This window comes from Dromiciops gliroides, chromosome 3 (genome assembly GCF_019393635.1).
Source record: "Dromiciops gliroides isolate mDroGli1 chromosome 3, mDroGli1.pri, whole genome shotgun sequence".
NCBI classification, from domain to species: Eukaryota; Metazoa; Chordata; class Mammalia; order Microbiotheria; family Microbiotheriidae; genus Dromiciops; species Dromiciops gliroides.
Window position 1 is genome coordinate 649806698 of NC_057863.1, and position 19611 is coordinate 649826308.

A 19611-nucleotide genomic window follows, 5' to 3' on the forward strand; every position below is an offset into this window, starting at 1 on the left:
CCCAACAATTTGATTCTTTTGTAGATGCCCAGGGGGGAGCCCGGGGAGGGACAGCGAAGTGGGGGCTGGGGAGAAGACTCACACTCCTCGGCTGTCCTCCTCCCCAGGGCGATGTGGGGCTGGCCATGGGCAAGTTGTACGGCAACGACTTCAGCCAGACAACAATCTCGCGCTTCGAGGCGCTCAACCTTAGCTTTAAGAACATGTGCAAACTGAAGCCCCTTTTGGAAAAGTGGCTCAACGACGCAGGTGGGTGTCTGAGCTGGGACCAGCCTAGCACTGGGGGGCCGCCGCTGTCCAAGGTGCTGGGAGGGGGCAGAGATAAAAGGACTGTTGGGAATTACTGGGGATGCGGGGGAGGAGCCTAGGGACCTAGGGCAGCCCAGCCTGGGTCTGTCCGTATGCTGAGTCCTCTGACAGGCCCTCCCCACTGCCTCCCCGGACACAGAGACCATGTCTGTGGACTCCAGCCTGCCCAGTCCTAACCAGCTGACCAGCCCCAGCCTGGGCTTTGACGGGCTCCCGGGCCGGCGGCGCAAGAAGAGGACAAGTATTGAGACGAATGTCCGCTTCGCCTTAGAGAAGAGCTTTCTAGCGGTGAGGACATCTGCCCACCCTTGTCCTGCTCCCCGGGGCCTGGCCTGCTGGGGCTGCCGCTGACCTCTAGCCTCTCTTCCCCCCAGAATCAGAAGCCTACCTCAGAGGAGATCCTGCTGATTGCAGAACAGCTGCACATGGAGAAGGAGGTGATCCGTGTCTGGTTCTGCAACCGGCGCCAAAAAGAGAAGAGAATTAACCCCTGCAGCGCTGCCCCCATGCTGCCCAGCCCGGGCAAGCCAGCGGCCTACAGCCCCCACCTGGGGCCTGGGGTACTGTGCTCCCCCTCCCCCCAAGGGACACTCAGGGACAGGGGAGCCTGAGCAAGCACACACACACACACACACCACATGGGGGGGGGGAGTCTCATCGATCTATGATCACCCACAAGTACAGAGGCATCCACGGACATACCTGCACACATGGAAGATCACAGTCATAGAGCTAGACCTTCAAAGTATCTCAGAGTCCATCTAGTCCAACCCCCTCATTTTACAAATGAGGAAACTGAGGCAAACAGGGTGAAGCGACTTGCTCAGGGTTACACAGCCAATAAGTGTCTGAGGCTGGATTTGAACTCGGGTCTTCCTGAAAGAAGACAGTAGGGAGTTCATTCCATTGCAGGGAGGGACACAGCTTGTACAAGGTTAAAGGCTTGGAGATGAGAGGTCAAGCTAGAGGATCAGGCGTCAGACCAGTTTGGCTGGAATGTCCATTGCATGAAGGAGACTGATAAAAAATATGTATGAAAAGGTAATGTGGTCAGAACTGTGTTTTAAGACTGAATTTTGGCAGCTGTGTGGACGATGGCTTGGAAAGGGTAGAACCTGGAGACCAGGACACCAATAGGAGGTGGTTGGCATAGTGCAGAAGAAAGATGGCTGAGAGAAGCAACCATAGACACACAGTGACACAATGGTGTGAAGCTTGGCTACAGCCGGGCCAGACATGGGGTGGTGACCTCGTAGCATTTCTTCAACTACTAAAAGACCTTGCTAGGAGACAGCAAGGGTTTGTTCCCTCTCCAGCTCTCAGCTTCCTAACACAGCCTCCAAGAAAATCCAGCCATCCCTCCATCACTCCCTCCATCCATTTCTCCATCCATCCATCCCTTTCTATCCCACCATCACTCCCTCTTTTTCTCCATCCATCCATCTATCCATCCTCTCCATCCCTCCATCCTCTCTATTCATCCCTCCATCACTCCCTCCATCCATCTATGCATCCATCCTTCTCTATCCCTCCATCCTCCATCAATCCCATCATCACTCCTTCCTTTTCTCCATCCATCCATCTCTCCCTCTCCCTCCATCTCGCCATCCTTCTTATATTCCCTAGTCTCCTGCTCTATACTAAGCATTGGGAAGAAAGAATGAACAAGCCCCAGTCCTTCCTCTTAGGGAGCTCAGAACCCAGTCCCAACTTACACCTATGACCTGATGTAAACAAAATCAGATTTATGTGGAAATCCAGCTTGGTGCCCGGGGACGTAATTCTCTGATTTGTGGAAAGGTGTATCCCTTTTGGGAGGCTCTGCCACTGGGTTATTTTAAGTCCAGGGCTCCGTGATTATTGTTTGAAAGAGGGGATTCCCTTCTGTCTACACCACAGAGCTTACATGACGTGAAGCATTCTCAGGCAGCTGTCTCCAAGCTTAACCAACAAACATGCAACGCAAGCCAGAAAAGCTATCTAAAATGTTCAGGGATGGTGGTTGTTCAGTCGTGAACTACTCCTATGACTCCTTTTGGGGTTTTCTTGGCAGAGATACTGGAGTATTTTGCCATTTCTTCCTCCAGCTCGTTTTACAGATGAAGAAACTGAGGCAAACAGGGTGAAGCGACTTGCTCAGGGTCACACAGCCAGGAAGTATCTGAGGCTGGATTTGAACTCGGGTCCTCCTGCACTTCAGAGCTGAGAGGGATTGTTGTTTTACCAAAGTAGAATCTTAGCCTGGAGTGGGGGTGGGGTAGGAGATTTCCTTCAGGTCCCAAATCAAATTGGAGCCCAGGTGGGACTGTATTGTGTGTCTCCTGACTCCGGGCTAGGACTGTTTCCAAAATGAAGCCTGCAGAAAGCGTTCACACCTTCAACTTTGTGACTGTCAGGTGACAGCTGACCTGGTTGAAAAAAATCTACACTGATTTCTACCGTGAAAACCATTATGACAGAATTAATGGGGTTACTTTGGGGGTCTTGTGTGTGTTACCAGGTGAATGTTGTCATTATTCGGGCTTTAGGATTAAGCACCAAATTTATCATGAGACTTTGGAAGAAATATTCCCCTAGGGGCAGCTAGGTGGCACAGTGGATAGAGCACCGGCCCTGGAATCAGGAGTACCTGAGTTCAAATCCGGCCTCAGACACTTGACACACTTACTAGCTGTGTGACCCTGGGCAAGTCACTTAACTCCAATTGCCTCACCAAAAGAGAGAGAGAGAGAGAGAGAGGGAGAGAGAGAGAGAGAGCGACAGAGCCAGAGAGAGAGACAGACCGAGAGAGACAAAGATTCCCCTGCCTGGGCCTCAGTTTCCCCATTTGGTAAATGAGGACGCCTTTCATCTGTAAATCCTATGACCTCATGGTTCTAAGGTACCCCCAGCTCTGAGACTGTGTCTCTAGAATTCTGAGACTCCTCATACTGAAGATTAAATGTGGGGTGTACACACATACACATACATAATACGCCCTGCCACCCCTTTCCTCATGTTCCCCAGTTGCTACCAGACATTTCCTCAAAGATGAGGTGAACAAAACTGGCTATTCTGGGTCTCTGGAGGATGCTGAGAGTCACCCTTGGTTTGACTAGAAGCCCTCACCGGTGTGCCCATGTGGGAATCACACCCCGAGATACTTTCTTCCTTGTCTCTCCAGGTCACACCTCAGGGGGCTGGGGGGACCCTGCCATTGTCCCCAGCTTCCAGCAGTCTGAGCACAACAGGTCAGTCCTTGTGAGCAAGAAAGGAGGAGCAGGGGGGACTTTGGGACTTAATGAGGAGAAGAGGGGAGGTGTGGGAGGAAGGGGCATGCCTTTCTCCCTGGTACTTAGTGGCTTGGAATGGGACCTTGGATAATGCCTTTCTGGGCATGATCGACTGTAAAGGGGGGTGGGGATGGCTGCTCTTAGTGCCTATTGACTCTGGCACTCAATGCCTCTGTCATTCTCTCTCCTAGTTACTACCTTGTCCTCAGCTGTGGGGACCCTCCACCCCAGTCGGACAGCAGGAGGGGGCAGCAGTGGGGGTGGGGCTGTGACCCCCCTCAACTCTATCCCCTCCATTACCCCCCCACCCCCTGCCACCACCAACAGCACAAACCCCAGCCCCCAAAGCAGCCACGCGGCCATCGGCCTGTCCGGCCTGAACCCCAGCACAGGGTAAGTGTGAGGCCAGGGGAGGGCGAGAGAGCTGTTACTGCTGCGAGAGGCCGTGCCCCCTCCCCCTGCTAACCCCCCGCCTCCCCCCACTGAACCGTCTGCTTTGCCTCTTCTAGAAGCACAATGGTGGGGCTGAGCTCGGGGTTGAGTCCGGCTCTCATGGGTAACAACCCTTTGGCCACCATACAAGGTGCGTCACCTTACATCCCACTCCCTCTGTCCCCTCTGCCATCACCCCATCCGTGCCTGCCGAGGACATCCTCGAGGCTTTTGCTGGACTCATCTGCATGCCTATGACCGCTCCTGTGATGGGCGGGTGCATGTGTGCATGTGTGCATGTGTGTGCGTGTGTGTGCGTGTGTGTGTGTGTGTGTGTGTGTGTGTGCCTGTGAGAGCTTCCCGAATGGAGGCTTGGGTTTGGGGATGTTCTCACACTGGCTCAGCAGCCCCTGGGTGTCACTCCCTGCCCCCGCCCTTGCTCATCGCATTACTCCATCTCACTGTTCTCCTTTTGTGGAAAGAGCATGAGGTGTAGCTCCAGATCTGAGGAAGGTGGTCCTAGGTAGGGGAGGGCCAGAAGGTGGGTGTAGAGAAGAGCTCAAGGTGACCTCCAGGTGAGGGATAATAGCCCAGTAGGAGAAAAGGGCTTCTCTCTTCTGGGAGATCCCAAGGGTAACTGCTCAGTTCTACAGAACATTAGAGCTAGAAGGAGTCTTAAAACATGAAACAGACTGCCAGAAATGGGAGAGACCCTAGAACAGAATGTCAGGGCTGGAAGGGCCCTGAGAACGTGGAATGTCAGAGCTGGGAGGGCCCTTAGAACAGGAAAAGTCAGAGCTTGGGAAGGACCCTACAACAGGGAATGTCAGAGCTGGGAGGGCCCTTAGAAAAAAGCTACCAGAGGCAGGAAGGACCCAGGAGGTCATTCCACCTAAGTATAAAGATGGAGAAATTCATACTCTGAGAGGAAAATCTAGGGATCTAGCTTGGCCTGCAAGTCTCCTCTCCATCTCCAGCCCTGTCCCTTTCTCTCTCTCTTTCTCTCTCTTTCTCCAGCCCTGGCCTCTGGTGGAACTCTCCCCCTTACCAGCCTTGATGCCAGCGGGAACCTGGTGCTGGGGGCAGCTGGAGGTGCCCCGGGGAGCCCAGGCATCGTGACCTCACCACTCTTCCTGAACCATGCCGGGCTGCCCCTGCTCAGCGCCCCTCCTGGAGTGGGCCTTGTCTCAGCTGCTGCAGCTGCTGTGGCAGCCTCAATCTCTACCAAGTCCCCAGGCCTCTCCTCCTCCTCCTCCTCCTCCTCCTCCTCCTCCTCCTCCTCCTCCTCCTCCTCCTCTTGCATCGAGACAGCAGCACAGACCCCCGGAGGGCCTGAGGCAGGGGCCAAATCGGAATGAAGACACCCCCTCTGCCTATCCCTGCCATCCTCCACCCTCGCCCACCTCTGGTCTCCCCAGTTGGGGAAGCCGGTGGTAGGGGGACAGCGGCGGGGATTGAGGTGAGGGTCCGGGAGCTGGAGAGAGTGGAGGAATCACCAAAAAAAAAATACCCCCAGAAAGAAAAAACCAAACAAAAAAAATAAAGTCAAGCCAAATAGAAACAGACGTAACCAGCCGCCCAGAATGAGCCGGGGCGAACAGAAGAAACCAAAAAACGAAACCAAAAAAACCCAGTCCAGAGCCAGACCTCAGTGCGCTCACCGCTCACCGCTATAACACCAAATCGCCGCGTCTCCCCTCCCTGGAGACCGGGCACCTCCGCCGGCTCCCTCTCGCAGCTGACGTCCCGGGGCTCTGCGGCCCCCGGCTACCCAGTGGAAAAGGACAACGTGTCGGTCCCGGGACGGGGGAGGGAAAGGGGGGGTGGGAACCAGGGGAGCGAACAACTGTGGATCTTTCTTTTCCAGAAACCAAGAGACAGGGCCCGAGAAACCTCACATCAAATAGCCGGTAGCTTCATCCAAAGGCCTGTATAGAACTTGTAGCGTTTGGTGTGCTCTCCATCCCTCCCCCGGCCTGGGGGGGTGGGGAAAGGGACTTGTTGTAACTGCCTTTTTTTTTTAACAGAGGGAGAGAAAAAGGGAAAGGGGGCAGACTCCCCCCCTTCCCTTGGCCCTTCCCCATCCCCTTCTTTGGTGTGGGGGTCCGGCCACTTGGCTACGTAAATCCCATCTCCTGGGCTCCCCTGGCCCCTGGTTCTGTGCTTAGGGAGCGAGGTCTGGGTGGGGGCACGGCAGAACCTGGCAGGGCAGGGCAGGCCAGTCCCTGCTCTTGCTCATTCCTGGCTGCCAGCTTCCCATCCCTCTCCCTCATCTCTTTAAAAAAACAAAAAAACAAAAAAACAAAAAAAAAACCCAACAAAAAAAACTCACAAAAAACAAACTCATATTCCAGTGCCTATCCGTGGGATCGTTAACGCTCTTTTACATTATCCAGAAAAACCAAAAAATCGTTCCCTCGCCCCTGCCCACCCACTACTCGCAGGAAGATGTCCCGCTCCTCCAACCCCACCCCCACCCCAATCTCAAGATGGCCACTCCCAGAATCAGGGTCTGAGTTGGGGGAGGGGGATGCCACCGTTGTCCTCTCAGTGGCTCCCCTGTGGGCACTGGGATGTATCTAGATGACAGAGGCCTGTGGGAACACTGCCGTCAGAGTTGTCCCTCTGCCGGCCACATCTCGAACCAAAAAAACCAAAAAAACAAAAAAAAAACAACAAAAAAAAGTACCACAAAAAATAATAAAACTGAAAAAAATTTAAAATAGAAAAAATCTATAGATATATATATTTAAGGGAAAGAAGAAGAGAACTCAGACTCTTGAAAGAAGACACTGGAAGATCCGGGACGGAAGCATAGGACCTCCAGAATGACAGCGAGGACCTTCAGCCTCCGGCCGATGGATGGACGGACGGATAGAGACTTCTTTCTCGTCACAAATACCTCATGGACCTCTACGGGGGTTGGGAGGGAGGGGAAGAGGTGGCCTCTCGCCCAGGAAGGATGGGCGATGGCAGGATGGGAGGATGTCAAGGCAGGACGGAGAGGGAGCCCCCTCTTGCCCTGACTGCTGGGCCCTCCCCCCAAAATCAACTGAACAAAGCTTTACACTATGTCAGAAAACCAGGAAGGAAATCCACGAGGAAACAACAATTTGGGGGTGGTCTGGATCCTCCTTCGAAGGCCCCCTGTTGGTTCTGATTGGTCTTTCTTCCTCTCTCTCCTTCCCTTTTCTTTCTCTCCTTCCTCAAACCAAAGTGTTGCTGGGTGGGAAGTGAGCCATCGATGTGAGAGCCCACCTTCCGTTGGTGGGGGCTGGCACCTTTGCTGCAGTGGGCAGTAGAGAGACCCCCGGATAAGAGGCGGCGTCTGCTTGGATACTCCTTTTCCTGCTGGACACAAGAGGAGAGATGTCCCAGGGGCCTGGGGCTCTGGTGTTGTGATTTCCTTGTCTCCCCTCCCCAGCCCTGATCTCAACCTGCCCCTGGAGGATCCGTGCCAGCCTGTGCCAGCCTCTCTGCCTCTCCCTGGACTGTGGGAGCCTTCGAGTATCCTCTGTAGGATCTCCATCCCAGGAAGCCTTGTCTTGGGAGTGATGGAGACCCTCCAGTTATCCAGGTGTGAGGAGGGAAGCTGTAGATGCCTGGGCCCTCCCTTGGTGCCAGTTCCCCAGCAGAATGTACACCTTTCCACTGGACTGGATTCCCTTCCCTCTTCCTACTGCCAAGTGTTTCTGTTTTTGTTTCCGAGAGAGAGAGGGACACAGGAGGGGGACTGGGACCAGGATAAGAATGTGTGGGCCCCTGAAGGGGCCTGGGGAAAATGGGGCTAAGGGCTACTTGCCTGGACAGGGATGACAGAATGCAACATACAAAAGGGAAAAAGAAACCATGAACAAAATCTACAGAAAGCGTTGCTGAGAACACTCCAAATCGCTGGAAAACAAAAAAACAAAATGAAAACAAAAACTTTGATTCTAGACCAAAAAAACCCAAAAAACCACCAACCTAAACAAACCAAAACCAAACCTGAACCCCCCCTGGACTCACCATCCTCGCCTCGATCGTCTCCTTCCTGCCCATCCTGGGCCTTGGCTGCTGGGGGCAGTGGGGGACATGGATGGATGGGGAATGAGGGAGATGGAGGGCAGGGCCCAAGTGTAGGCCCTGCCCCAGGGCAGTTGGGAAGGAGGGGCCTCCTGCAGCACCATTCCTCATCTTCACTCAACTTCCAGGCGAGAAAGGAAAAAAAAAAATTCTCGGGGGATTAAGAAAACAAAAAACCCAACCCACAAACTCCCAAGCTTTAACTACAGCTGTGAAACCAAATATTTTGGGAAGGGGTAGGGGAGGGAGGGGCAGGTGAGCCCCAGGTCTCCCCCCTGGGCCCCCCCTCCCCCAGGACTGGAGATAAGGCACCAAATACCTCATAGAACTTTAATGTTAAGAGAAACCAAATATCGTCGGCATAGGGGGCCGGCTGGGGAGTGGGGGTGGGAGGGTGGGCAGCAAGAGGGAGGCCGGGGACTGGGGGCCAGGCCGCGGAAGGCTTGGGGGTGGTAGCTGCATGCTACCCCTTCCCCTTCTCCTGCCCCTTCCCCCCCTGTCCCCCTCACCCCGACTCCGGGAAGCAAAACTATCTCATCCTTTTTATTTTGTGATTTGCGCGGGGGGGCCTGTGCCCGTGTGTCTGTGTGTGAGCGAGAGAGAATCGAGGAGACTGGGAATTTTTTGTGGGGGGTGGGGGGTTAGGGAGGGGGAGACCCTGGGGGTTTGGGGGTAGGTTAGATGTCAGGGTGGGGGGGTGGTCTGGGGGTGGAGAGAGGGGGTGGGGTGGGTGGGTGAACCGAAGAAAGGAGAAAGGGGAATCCCCTCTCTTCTGGCCTCTCCTCTCCCCCCTTTCAGGTGAGGGCAGAGATGGGGCCCTGCCGTGTGGCGGGCCCTCTAACTGTGCCAAAAATCATCCCTTCCCCCAACCAAACCACCTCTCTCTGTGATCTCCTGGAGGGAAGGGGGAAGGCAGAGGCTGGGGTTGGGGACAGGGTGGCTGTGCAGGAGGCTCACCCTCTTCCTTGGGCCATCACAACCCTCCCCAGCCCCCAACCCAGGATGGGTAGAGTTCAGACAGGGGCCTGAGTCCAGATACCAAAGTCTTCACAGAGACCCCTTCCCCACCATGAGACAATAAGGGATGGCAAGGGTTGGGGGTGGAAGGTGGTGTCAGTTTCTAAGGCAGGGCAGCTGGGGTGGACTTTAGGAAAAGTGGGGTGAGGGGTGCTGGCTGAATGAGGGCTAACCCTGCCCCAGCTGGCTCCTTGTGCCCTACTGAAAGGCCAAATCCCCATCCCCACCTGACACTCCTGTCCAGAGCTCCAGAGACAGAGACAGAGACATGTGGGCCCATTGGCCCCAGTGCAGAGAGACAAGGCCTCCAAGAGAAAAAACCAAAAACCAAACCAAAGATTTTAACAATGAAAAAAAAACAAAAACAAACAAAAACCAAAAAAACCCAAAAACCAAAAAAAAAAATAAAAATAAAAACCCAGACAACTCCGCTACCTTTTTATACGTCAGAAAAAAGCGAAAAAAAATATAAAAATGATAATAAAAAAATGAAACCAACCCCAAGCCTCTACCGTTGGTGTGGCTTGAACTTTGACCTCAGCAGTCTCCAGAACAAGACATCAAAGACAGCGAAAAGACAGCAGAAGTGAAAAAAAAAATAAATAATGTATATTTTTAACTATTTGTCCTTGAAATTTTAGCTCCTGGTTAAAAAAAAAAAAAAAAAGGGAGAAAAAAATTTCCAGAGAAACGTCGCTGGGGATGGAGACAACTATTTACTGTGTCTGTGACTCCCCTTCCCCTTTTTCCCTCCCTCCTCTTCACCCACCCCTTCTACCCCAGGGGCCCTGTATTTATTTATTTATTTGTGTGTCCTTTTGGGGTGACATGGGCGTTGGAATCTCCATTACCTATGGTGGAGGGGGCATTGGGAAAGGCTGGGTTTTTCTCCTTTCCTGCCCTTTCCTTTCCTCCCTGTGACTAGATTGGTCAATGGCAGGGCACAGGGGCAGAGGAGTGGCCTGGCCAGCTGTTTGGCTCCTCTCTGATTCCTATCACCATACTGCTGCCACCCCTACCTGTCCTGAGCTCAGGTCTGCACTAGGATGAGGCCTGATATCTTGAAACCAATTACATTGATGGCTGCCCATGCCTTGTAAAGACTGAGAGCCTTTGAGCCCATCCCAGGGGTTAGCTTCTCCTGCAAAGACCAGGACCATCTGGCCTATCACCTACGAACATGAATGACCACTATAGATGCGTGTGGTTGGAGAGAGGAAATAGGCCCATGTCCCCTCTTGCTCCCTTGGCCATCCCACCCCGTGTCTGTAAGCCCTTCCCTCCCCTGCCCCTCCCCCACCCCGTTTTCCTGTCTCTCTTCTCGTGGTAGCGGATTAGCTTCAGTGTTAAATTCAATCTGCTTGTTCATTGTATGATGTGCTTCTTTTAAGGCCCAATTTTGTAACTTGAATGTGTCATTCATCTGAACAACGACAAAAACAATTAAAGATTGTACAGAGAAATGGTGCCCGCTCCCCTTGGTCCCCTGGTTCTGTCTGTCTGTCCAGGGAGGGGGAAGGAGAGCAGGGTGTTAATAGAGGGAAAAGAGGGGACAGAACTCTACTGGGGGGGGGTGGGGGGTGGAAGAGAAGGTGTCATTTAAACACCAAACAGATCCCTCACTTGGGATCCCCAACAAGGACTCGGCCCATTGGGAGAATATCAATACCCAAGCCCAAGGGGGACCTTCTGTCCTTTAATTCTGCTTATCATAAATGAGGAGACTTTGATTACCCATCACACAGTCTCTGAGCTATCCAGTGCCCCAAAGCTGTCAATGCTGAAGCTGAATTCAGCAAGGCTTTAGCGGGAGGGAAGATGGAGTTTCCAACATCTAAAAGTCTGATTTCATCAATGGAACTACCAAAGCAGACTGTGACCCTCTTCCCATCACTTAGTAAAAAAAAAGTATCTCTTAGTAGATGGACCAAAGAAAATTTAAAAATCCTTATTCTTGGTACTTAGGTAGGCTGCTGCAGTCTATCATGGACATGCATTTCCACTATGATAAGGCCTACTTTCCTTGAAGGTATAACCGGGGATCTCTTCCAAGCCACAAAAAGTCCTCAGAGATCTTAACTGCAGTAAAATTTACAAGCATATGTCAAAATTGTACCTATCAATGTGCTGAACCATTCCCAGGCCAGCATTAATGACCCTAAGCCTGAGGACTATCCAAGATCCAGCCCAGGCTAGGCTGAAAGCAGCTGGGAGCAGGTCTCCCTTCTTGGGAAAGAGCCAGAGACAGCCACTGCATGGAGCTATCTGAACTCATCTGGGAGCGGGACATGGTCCCCTCTCCTTCATACTGGGGCTAAAAACGACCTATTTAGTGGCTATCAGTACCCATCCTGCTTTCGAAATAGAACTCTGTCTTGGGTTGGGGACATCCAGGAGGAGTTTAAAGTTAAGGTTGCTTCTCATTGGCTGCCTAGAAAGCCAAGGCTAACTGGAGGGTGGAGAATGACAAGTTAAGAATATGGCAGACTGAGAAGACCTATGTCTGAGCTACTTGGCTAAGTCCTTTCCCCACTTTCCCCAATGTGGAACTGCTTCCTTGACTGTTAAAGGAAGAGAAAGGACAAGATGACCGCAAAGGTCACTCTTAAATTCTTGAAGTGTGGGAGCCCAAGTTCCCAACATGTTCCACCAAAGAGGGGAGACAACCATCCAGGTGACAAAGGAAGGTCCACATGGGTGGCGGGAGCAGAATGCTGAGATGCAGGCCACCAAGTGCTCCACCCAGGAGGGTAGAACTGGAAGGGGTCAATTGGTGTAGCACCTCCCTGCCCTTAGAAGATGGAAGTCTCAACGAGGGCCATAACTGTCCCGGGGAACTTTCCTGTTCCCTTTAGGGACATCCGGGTCTCAGCTCCCCATAGCCTGGGATTCTTTCAGTTTTCTGTGCCTCTGCTAAGTGACACTAGGCAACCAATGCAGACAACATTCTTGTGGGTGATGGCCTAAACCATCCATTTCCTTTCTGGACACACTCCAGGAATGGGGGGGGGGGGTCTTGTGCCTTCTTGGTATCATTCGGTCAATAGATATTCACCTCTTCTTTCAAGGGCAGCCCACTGCCCCTGCCCAGTGCTCACAGTCTGGTGCTGTGCTGGTTCCCCCAAAGGCCAAGGTTTGAGAATGACAGCTGAGCACACTTAACCTTGCCTCCTCTCTGAGCCTCAGGTCCCTCCAGGGTGGGACGTGATGATAATAATAATTCAACAGTGCAGTTTAACAGAATTTTGGCTCACAACCTTCTGAGGTAGGTAGTAACTATTCATTTTCACAGGTGAAGAAAGAACTGAAAGGGTTTTTACATGACTTGCCCAAGATCACGCAGCTAGTGCCCACCCCTTTCCTATGCTATACCCTTAGATCTGAAGGCAGTATGAGTAACCCAACACATGGTGTTCTCTTCTGTAGTTGAAACAATTCTTGCTTCTTTCCATTTCTTTGATCTTCCTCATTTCTCGTCTCCAGAGTTCCTGTTTTCTCCACCTCCCATTTGAAACTCAGCCATTTCAACAGGGCATAATCTTTGAATGAGGTTCTGACTGGTGTGTTTCTATTTGGAGGCAAACTAACCCTTCCACCATCATATTTCTGTCAATTCAGCCTACTTACTGTCAGTGGGCTTTTTCACCCCATTGCCAAGATCAGGGAGACCATGAAGATCCGCTAGTTTTTCTTTTCCATGCTTGTGCTAAACTTGTCCATATTGCTCCCATGTGGGTGTTCCTGCATTCCCATTCTTTTGGCCATCCCCAGTAGAATTTTAACCACTCATGGTGACAATGGCACCACCTCCCTTTAACTTGGCTCAGAATGCCAGTGAAATCTAGGAAATACCATCTAACCTAGACTTGGCTTGGGAAAAAACATGCTGTCACGACCTAGTGGGTGCATGTGAACCAGTAGGTCCATAGATCAGAAAAACACCTGGGGGGCAGCTAGGTGGCGCAGTGGATGGAGCGCCAGCCCTGGGGTCAGGAGGACCTGAGTTCAAATCTGACCTCAGACACCTAAAACTCACTAGCTGTGTGACCCTGGGCAAGTCACTTAACCCCAATTGCCTCACCCAAAAAAAAAAAAAAAGAAAGAAAAACACCTGGATTACTGGTTGTTGGCAGAGTAGATATGTGCCAGCCTTGGAGTTGGGAAGACCTGAGTCCCAATCTTGCTCCAGGACACTTACCAGCTATCTGAATGAGTGAAGAAATGGATGAAGCATTTACTAAGCACTTATTATGTACAAAGCACTGGGCTAATGGGGGAAACGACACACGTGGAAGGTTTCAGGGGCAAATCAGATGGGAATGTGCAGATGGTCCTTGGGGTGCAGCACTGGAGCAGATGTTAATGCTTCTTGAATATAATTTTTACTGATAAAACCACAGCAGTTTTTGATGTGGATCTGTTTGACAGGACCAAGAATTATGGCAATAAAGACCTTTCTTTTCTGGGTCTTCTGTGACTGAGATGGGATCTCCACAGGGGTTGCTTCCCTCCCAGGGTGATGGCTGAAGGCACTGGGCTTGTCGATCCTGGACTTTTTCATTAGAATATGAAGGGAGATGGTGGCCAGAGTGGCAGCAGTGGTTTGACCTGCCTGGCATATGCTGCTTTCTGTCTCCCTCTGGTGATCCCTTAACCTCCTGAAGACTCCATTTGCTTGTATTAGCTGGCATTTCTAGAATGCTTTTAAGTTTTGCAAAGCACTTTCCAGGTGATCTCATTTGAGCCTCCCAATAAGGAAGTCATTATCAGCCTCATTTTACCGATGAGGAAATTGAAGCTGAGGTTAATTGACTTGCCCAAACTCACAGAGTAAATATATGAGGCAGAATTCAAACTCAGGTCTTTCTGACCCCAAGTCCAGTACTCCAACAACTAAACCAGTTGTCAAACACGGCCCACACGGCCAGTTCATAAAACCAGATTAAAATTTAATCGGGAAATAGTTAACAAAATGAATAAAAATGCAACAAAACATAGATAACATTACATTTTAAAACCAGGTCAACATGTGGTAACAGGGATCCTTATATACAAGTCAGCGGCTTGTTTCCAGTGGAGTTTGACCACTAGCTGCATCATTTGTTGTTTTTTCGCTGTATCCAACTCTATGACCCCTTTTGGGTTTTCTTGGCAGATACTGGAATGGTTTGCCAATTCCTTCTCCAGATCATTTTTACAGATGAAGAAACCAAGGGAAGCAGGGTCACACAGCTAGTAAGCGTGTGAGGCCAGATTTGAACTCGGGAAGATGAGTCTTCCTGACGCCAGGCCCAGTGCTCTATGCACTGTGGCACCCCCTGACAGCCTAAAGCATTATATAAAGGTTTCTCTTTCCATTTTTTCCTCTACCTCTCTAACTTTATCTTCAAAGTCCTTTTTGAGCACCTCTATGGCCTGAGACCAATTCTTATTTTTCTTGGAAGCTTTAGATATAGGGGCCCTGATATTGACATCTTTCTCTGAGGGTGCCCCTTGGTCTTCCTTGTTACTGAAGAAACTTTCTATGGTCCTCACCTTTCTCTGTTGGCTCATCTTGCCTTTCTTTTACTTGACTTTTAGCTCCTTAAAGTGGGGCACTGTTTCCAGGCTGCAGTATCCCAAGCTTAAGAAGTCCCAGGTGGTATGATTTAAGGAGGAACAGGTTCTTCACTTGCCTGGCCTGTTTCCTGGTCCTAGATGACCCCAGACCAACTTGCCAATCAACCAGCTTTGTGTGTTGTGGTTGTTAGCTCCGACGAGCCTGTGCCCCTCCACCATCTGGGCCCCTGCTACTCAATCCTACCTCCTGGTTCTCAGCAGGGGTGTAAAATCCAGGTTCTGCCTCAGCACCAGCATAGACCCCTGTAGCCCCCTGCGCAGGGCTCAGCCCTCTCACCAGACTGTGAGCTTAGTTCCAGATGACACTGGAGCTTCAGGTGATTCAGCTCTGGGGGTCTCCTTCTCTGGTGAGGCCTTCCTGAGACTGGATCTGTGTCAGGGTGACTGTGGAGTTGGGCTTGACTCCTGTATCAGCACAGCAGCCCCCTCCTTCAGACCTTCCAAGCTGTTCTTGGTTAGAAGATGATTTCAGCACATTCTTCTGTGGGTTTTGCTGCTGCCTAGCATTATATAAATGTTGGCTGTTATTACCATGTTCCAGGCTGTAGCTATGATCTCCAATATGGAATAAGAATGGGTTACTTTTATTAGATCAGTGGTTAAGGGCAGCTAGGTGGCCCTGGAGTCAGGAGGATTTGAGTTCAAATCCGACCTCAGACACTTAACACCAGCTGTGTGACCCTGGGTAAGTGACTTAACCCCAACTGCCTCACCAAAAAAAAAAACACAAACCCAAAGCAAAAAACAAACAAAAACCCCAAAAGCCTCCCCCCCAAAAAAGATCCGTGGCTAAGAGGCAGCATCACAGAGAGGAAAGACCACTGGGATATAGTTTTGACAAATGAGGCTTAATAGGGATAGACATGGGTCCAAATGTCATTTCACAAGACAAAATGGGAGATGTTATGGCTAATCGGGCAGCTGGGTGGCACAGTGGATAGAGTACTGGTCCTGGAGTCTGGAAGACGAGTTCAAATCTGACCTCAGACACTTAACACTAGCTGTGTGACCCTGGGCAAGTCACTTTACTGTTGGCCTCAGTTCCCTCATCTGTAAAATAAGCTGGAGAAGGAAATGGCAAACCACTCCAGTATCTCGCCAAGAAAACCCCAAACGGGATCATGAAAAGTCAGAACTGACTCTAATGACTAAACAATATGGCCAAGATAGCCATTCATGTGAAAGATCTGGGGAGTGGAGTAGACTGAGAGAGCCACCCACATCCAGAAGGGGTGTTTGCTTCTTTTCTTTCTTTCTTTCTTTTTTTTTTGGTGGGGCAATGAGGGTTAAGTGACTTGCCCAGGGTCACACAGCTAGTAAGTGTAAAGTGTCTGAGGCTGTATTTGAACTCAGGTCCTCCTGAATCCAGGGCCGGTGCTTTATCCACTGCGCCACCAAGCTGCCCCCAGGGGTGTTTGCTTCTTGGATGGACATTGATAAGCTGGAGAGCACTGAGAGGCAAATGAGACTAGAGGTGGAGGGTCAGCACTAGGGACCACGATTTGTAAGGGACAGGTAAAAGAACTGGGAAGATTTAGCCTGGAGAAATCAAGACAGAGGAGCGACAGGCTTAAGTATTTCAGGGTTTGGAAGAGTTGTCACGAGGAAGGGAAATCTAGCCAACCATGAGGTTGGCCCCAAAGAGGAGAATAATGATGGAGATGGTGACAAAACATAGTTAACATTTGTATAGTACCTACTAAGTGCCAGCCACTGTGCTAAGTGCTTTACAAATATTATCTCATCTGAGCCACACAATATTTCAAGGAAGGTCCTGTGATTTTCCAGTTGAGGAAACTGAGGCAGAGGTGAAGTGGTTTACCCAGGGACATACAGCTAGTTAAGTGGCTGAGGTCAGATTTGAACTTGGGTCTTTCTGACTCAATGTCTAAGTTCCTAGACCTAGGGACAAGGGGGAATTCATGAAGGTGCAAAGAAAAAAAATACAAAACATTCTTAATAAGAACAACCAATGTGGGGCAGGCTGACTGCCAGGGGTGACACTGGGTTCCCCATCACTAGGTTTCTGAACAGAAGTTGTAGGGAATGTCAAGTGGATTTCTTGCTCTGGCCTGGGTTGGAGTGGCTTCTAAGGTCTTGCCCAGCAGAGCGATTAGATCCTACTGTGTTCTAACCATTGTTCTCCTGAGCTCTGCCAAGTGACCATGGGCAAATCCTGGGGCCTGAAAAGTCATCTACCATTCCATCCCTGCCTTTCATAGAGCATGACGGGTGAGAGGCAGCAGCTTCCTTAAGGTCCAACAAGGGCTTCTCAGGCTACATTTCCCCACTTATAAGGGATTCAACCAGGTGACCTCTATAGGGCTTTCCAGCTCAAATGGTAGGAGGATTTTAAATGGAAGAGTCAAGCACAAATATTGTTTTGTCTCCTATAGGGTGAAACAAACACCCCTTTAACAAATTTATGCTGTTGGTGGAGTCACAGCCATTAATTTCTGTTCATGATTTAGCAATTTATCAGTGGATGGATTCTAGGCATGGCAATATTGCCATAGCTCTCTGAGGGGTGGTAAATTCTTCTAAGTCAGCCTTTACACAGACACTTTTGGGGGCATTTGTGGTAGACTGGGAATGGGAGAATGGATAGTTTGCTCCATTATTAACAATGGACCCAAGGGACAGCTAGGTGGTGCAACAGATAGAGCACCGGCCCTGAAGTCAGGAGTACCTGAGTTCAAATCTGGCCTCAGACACTTGATACTTAACACTTACTAGCTGTGTGACCCTGGGCAAGTCACTTAACCTCAATTGCCTCACTAAAAAAAAGAAAAAAAAGAAATATTGGACCCAAGAGAGGGCTCTCCATGGCCTATGCAGAATCACCATCTTTTGAAGGCCAAACAGGAAGTATGCTCACTCCAGACCAGTGGTGTCAAACCCAAACAAAAATGGATTCCTGCCACAAGTGTTGACTGAGAAAACCACAAATTAACATTATCAATGTTGTATTTTTTATTTATTTTGCTAAATATTTCTCAATTACATTTTAATCTGGTTCAGGCTGCACACACAAACTTGACACATCTGCTCGGGACCACAGATGCTTGCTTGACTCCCACATTCTACAGAATCTCCCTTCCCCAAAGGTTTTAGGATTCCACTTTTAGGGGAAAAAAAGTGCAATTTTCCCCATCATGCAATTAGCCACCTTTCTCGCTACTCCCCAGGTTCCCAGCATTTGGAGGCTCAGACTACCCCGATGCCCTGACTTTAGAGTGAAAAGCAACTGTAGAAAGCACTAAGCCCCACACCTGACAAATAGTAGCCCATTTTGAGGACCTTCAGTACTGGGTAGTAGACAGTAACTGAGGCAGTCTTCTGACTTGAGAATAAGTTTTGGGGTACGCCTAGTTGAAATCAGCCGTCCTACAGATTTTGTTCTTGGCGTTGCGGAGCCAAGCCGAGTCCCTCTTCCATATGAGGGCCCTTGAAGAATGGAAAGAAAGCTAGCATTTCTTCCTTAAGTCTCTTCTCCTAACAAAAGGGGGGAGCAGTTTTTCTTTGGAAGAGAACCCTAGGGTGGGGGGCAGCTATTCTCCCATTCATTTGGCAGGGAACCCTGCAGGCAGTTCTTTGGGGATAAATGTTAAGAGTTCTACACTTAGATTTAAAAAAAAAATCAATCGACTGCTACAAAGGACATTTTACTGAGTAAAAGAGGAGAGAACACTAACACTTAAAACTGCACTAAGACGTCTGGGACAACCTGTATTTGGAAATGCAAAGTTGATGTAAAAACTGAAATGATCAGAAAATTTTTTTTTTTTTAAATCTGAAAATTCAAACTCAAATGCACAAGTACAGGATGGGGGAGGAAGTGCTAGAGAACCCTGTATGTGAAAAGGATCTCTGAATCTTAGTGGACTGTCAGCAACCAAGCCAAATGAAAATGTAATGGGGAAATGCATAAAAGAATAAAACCCTAACCTAGATAATGCTGACTTGTGGCTTTCTAAGTCACTGCCTTAGGCTGTACTACTAATACAGGGGAAATGTCTAGGGGGTCAGTGGGCCGGTTCTGTTGCCATGGCTAGGCTAGATCATCGAGCGCTGGGTACTAAGAAGACTCTGACAAACCAGAGAATGGTCCCTAGGGGTCCTGACTGATTCAGATAGCTAAGAAGCCTAGAAATCATGCCAGATGAGAATGCCCTCCAGATACGGGGGGGGGGGCACACGACAGTCGTCCCCAAGATCGGGCCATCATCCCATTGTTGAGTCCCTGACCACTCTGGGCCTCCATGGCTCCTTCTAGCTCTGGATCCTATGGATGAGGGACTTGACTTGCTTGTTTACTCCAGAGACCAACCCTTCGGTTGACCTATGGGCATATTTGCTAGTGACCAGTGCTCTCCCGAAGCACAACAGGTACAGGCAGTGGGGGCCACAGTCTGGGAGGGCTTCGAGCCCAAGCTAGATGGCTTGGGTGGGTTGTACACGTTCCGTGTGCAGGTTCAGCTGGGACCGAACAATCTAGGTTTCATCCGATTCTTGACCTACCACGGCGGGTGCAGGGTCTATGCAGTCGGGGCCTGTGGAACTGGATGGAGGTCACACCTGGTCCTTGTCCCAAAGAGACAACAAATCACACCCATGCACACAGTTCTTGTGACAGCGGAAGGGAGCCAAAGGCAGTGTTCCCTTCTGGATGGTGCCAGAAACGTCAGCCATCCCAACACTCCCATGGGGACTTTGGGGAATCTGCCCTCCATCACCCAGAACCCAGGCCTCAGAACTGCTGCCCTGGCCCAGACAAACAGCTCTTCCTTCTTCCCCAAGCTCAGGACCATCTAAGGAAACAGATGTTGGTCTATCTGGAGTTTGGGGGCCAGGTAATCCAGTGCTAAGCTTAAGATTAGCCTGCATCTGCCCAGCC

The 19611-nt window shown here is 50.4% G+C and overlaps 1 protein-coding gene across 1 annotated transcript in view; it reads left to right on the forward strand.

The window, feature by feature from the left end:
* Positions 1 to 6940, forward strand: part of POU2F2 (POU class 2 homeobox 2) — a 64544-nt gene extending 57604 nt beyond the window's left edge. The window contains exons 12-18 of the mRNA XM_043992486.1: positions 108 to 249; positions 449 to 597; positions 684 to 869; positions 3473 to 3539; positions 3773 to 3974; positions 4091 to 4164; positions 5031 to 6940. Coding sequence (XP_043848421.1) covers positions 108 to 249; positions 449 to 597; positions 684 to 869; positions 3473 to 3539; positions 3773 to 3974; positions 4091 to 4164; positions 5031 to 5371 — 1161 coding nt within the window. The 3' untranslated portion in view covers positions 5372 to 6940. The remainder of the gene's footprint in view (positions 1 to 107; positions 250 to 448; positions 598 to 683; positions 870 to 3472; positions 3540 to 3772; positions 3975 to 4090; positions 4165 to 5030) is intronic.
* The last annotated feature ends 12671 nt before the right edge of the window (positions 6941 to 19611 follow it).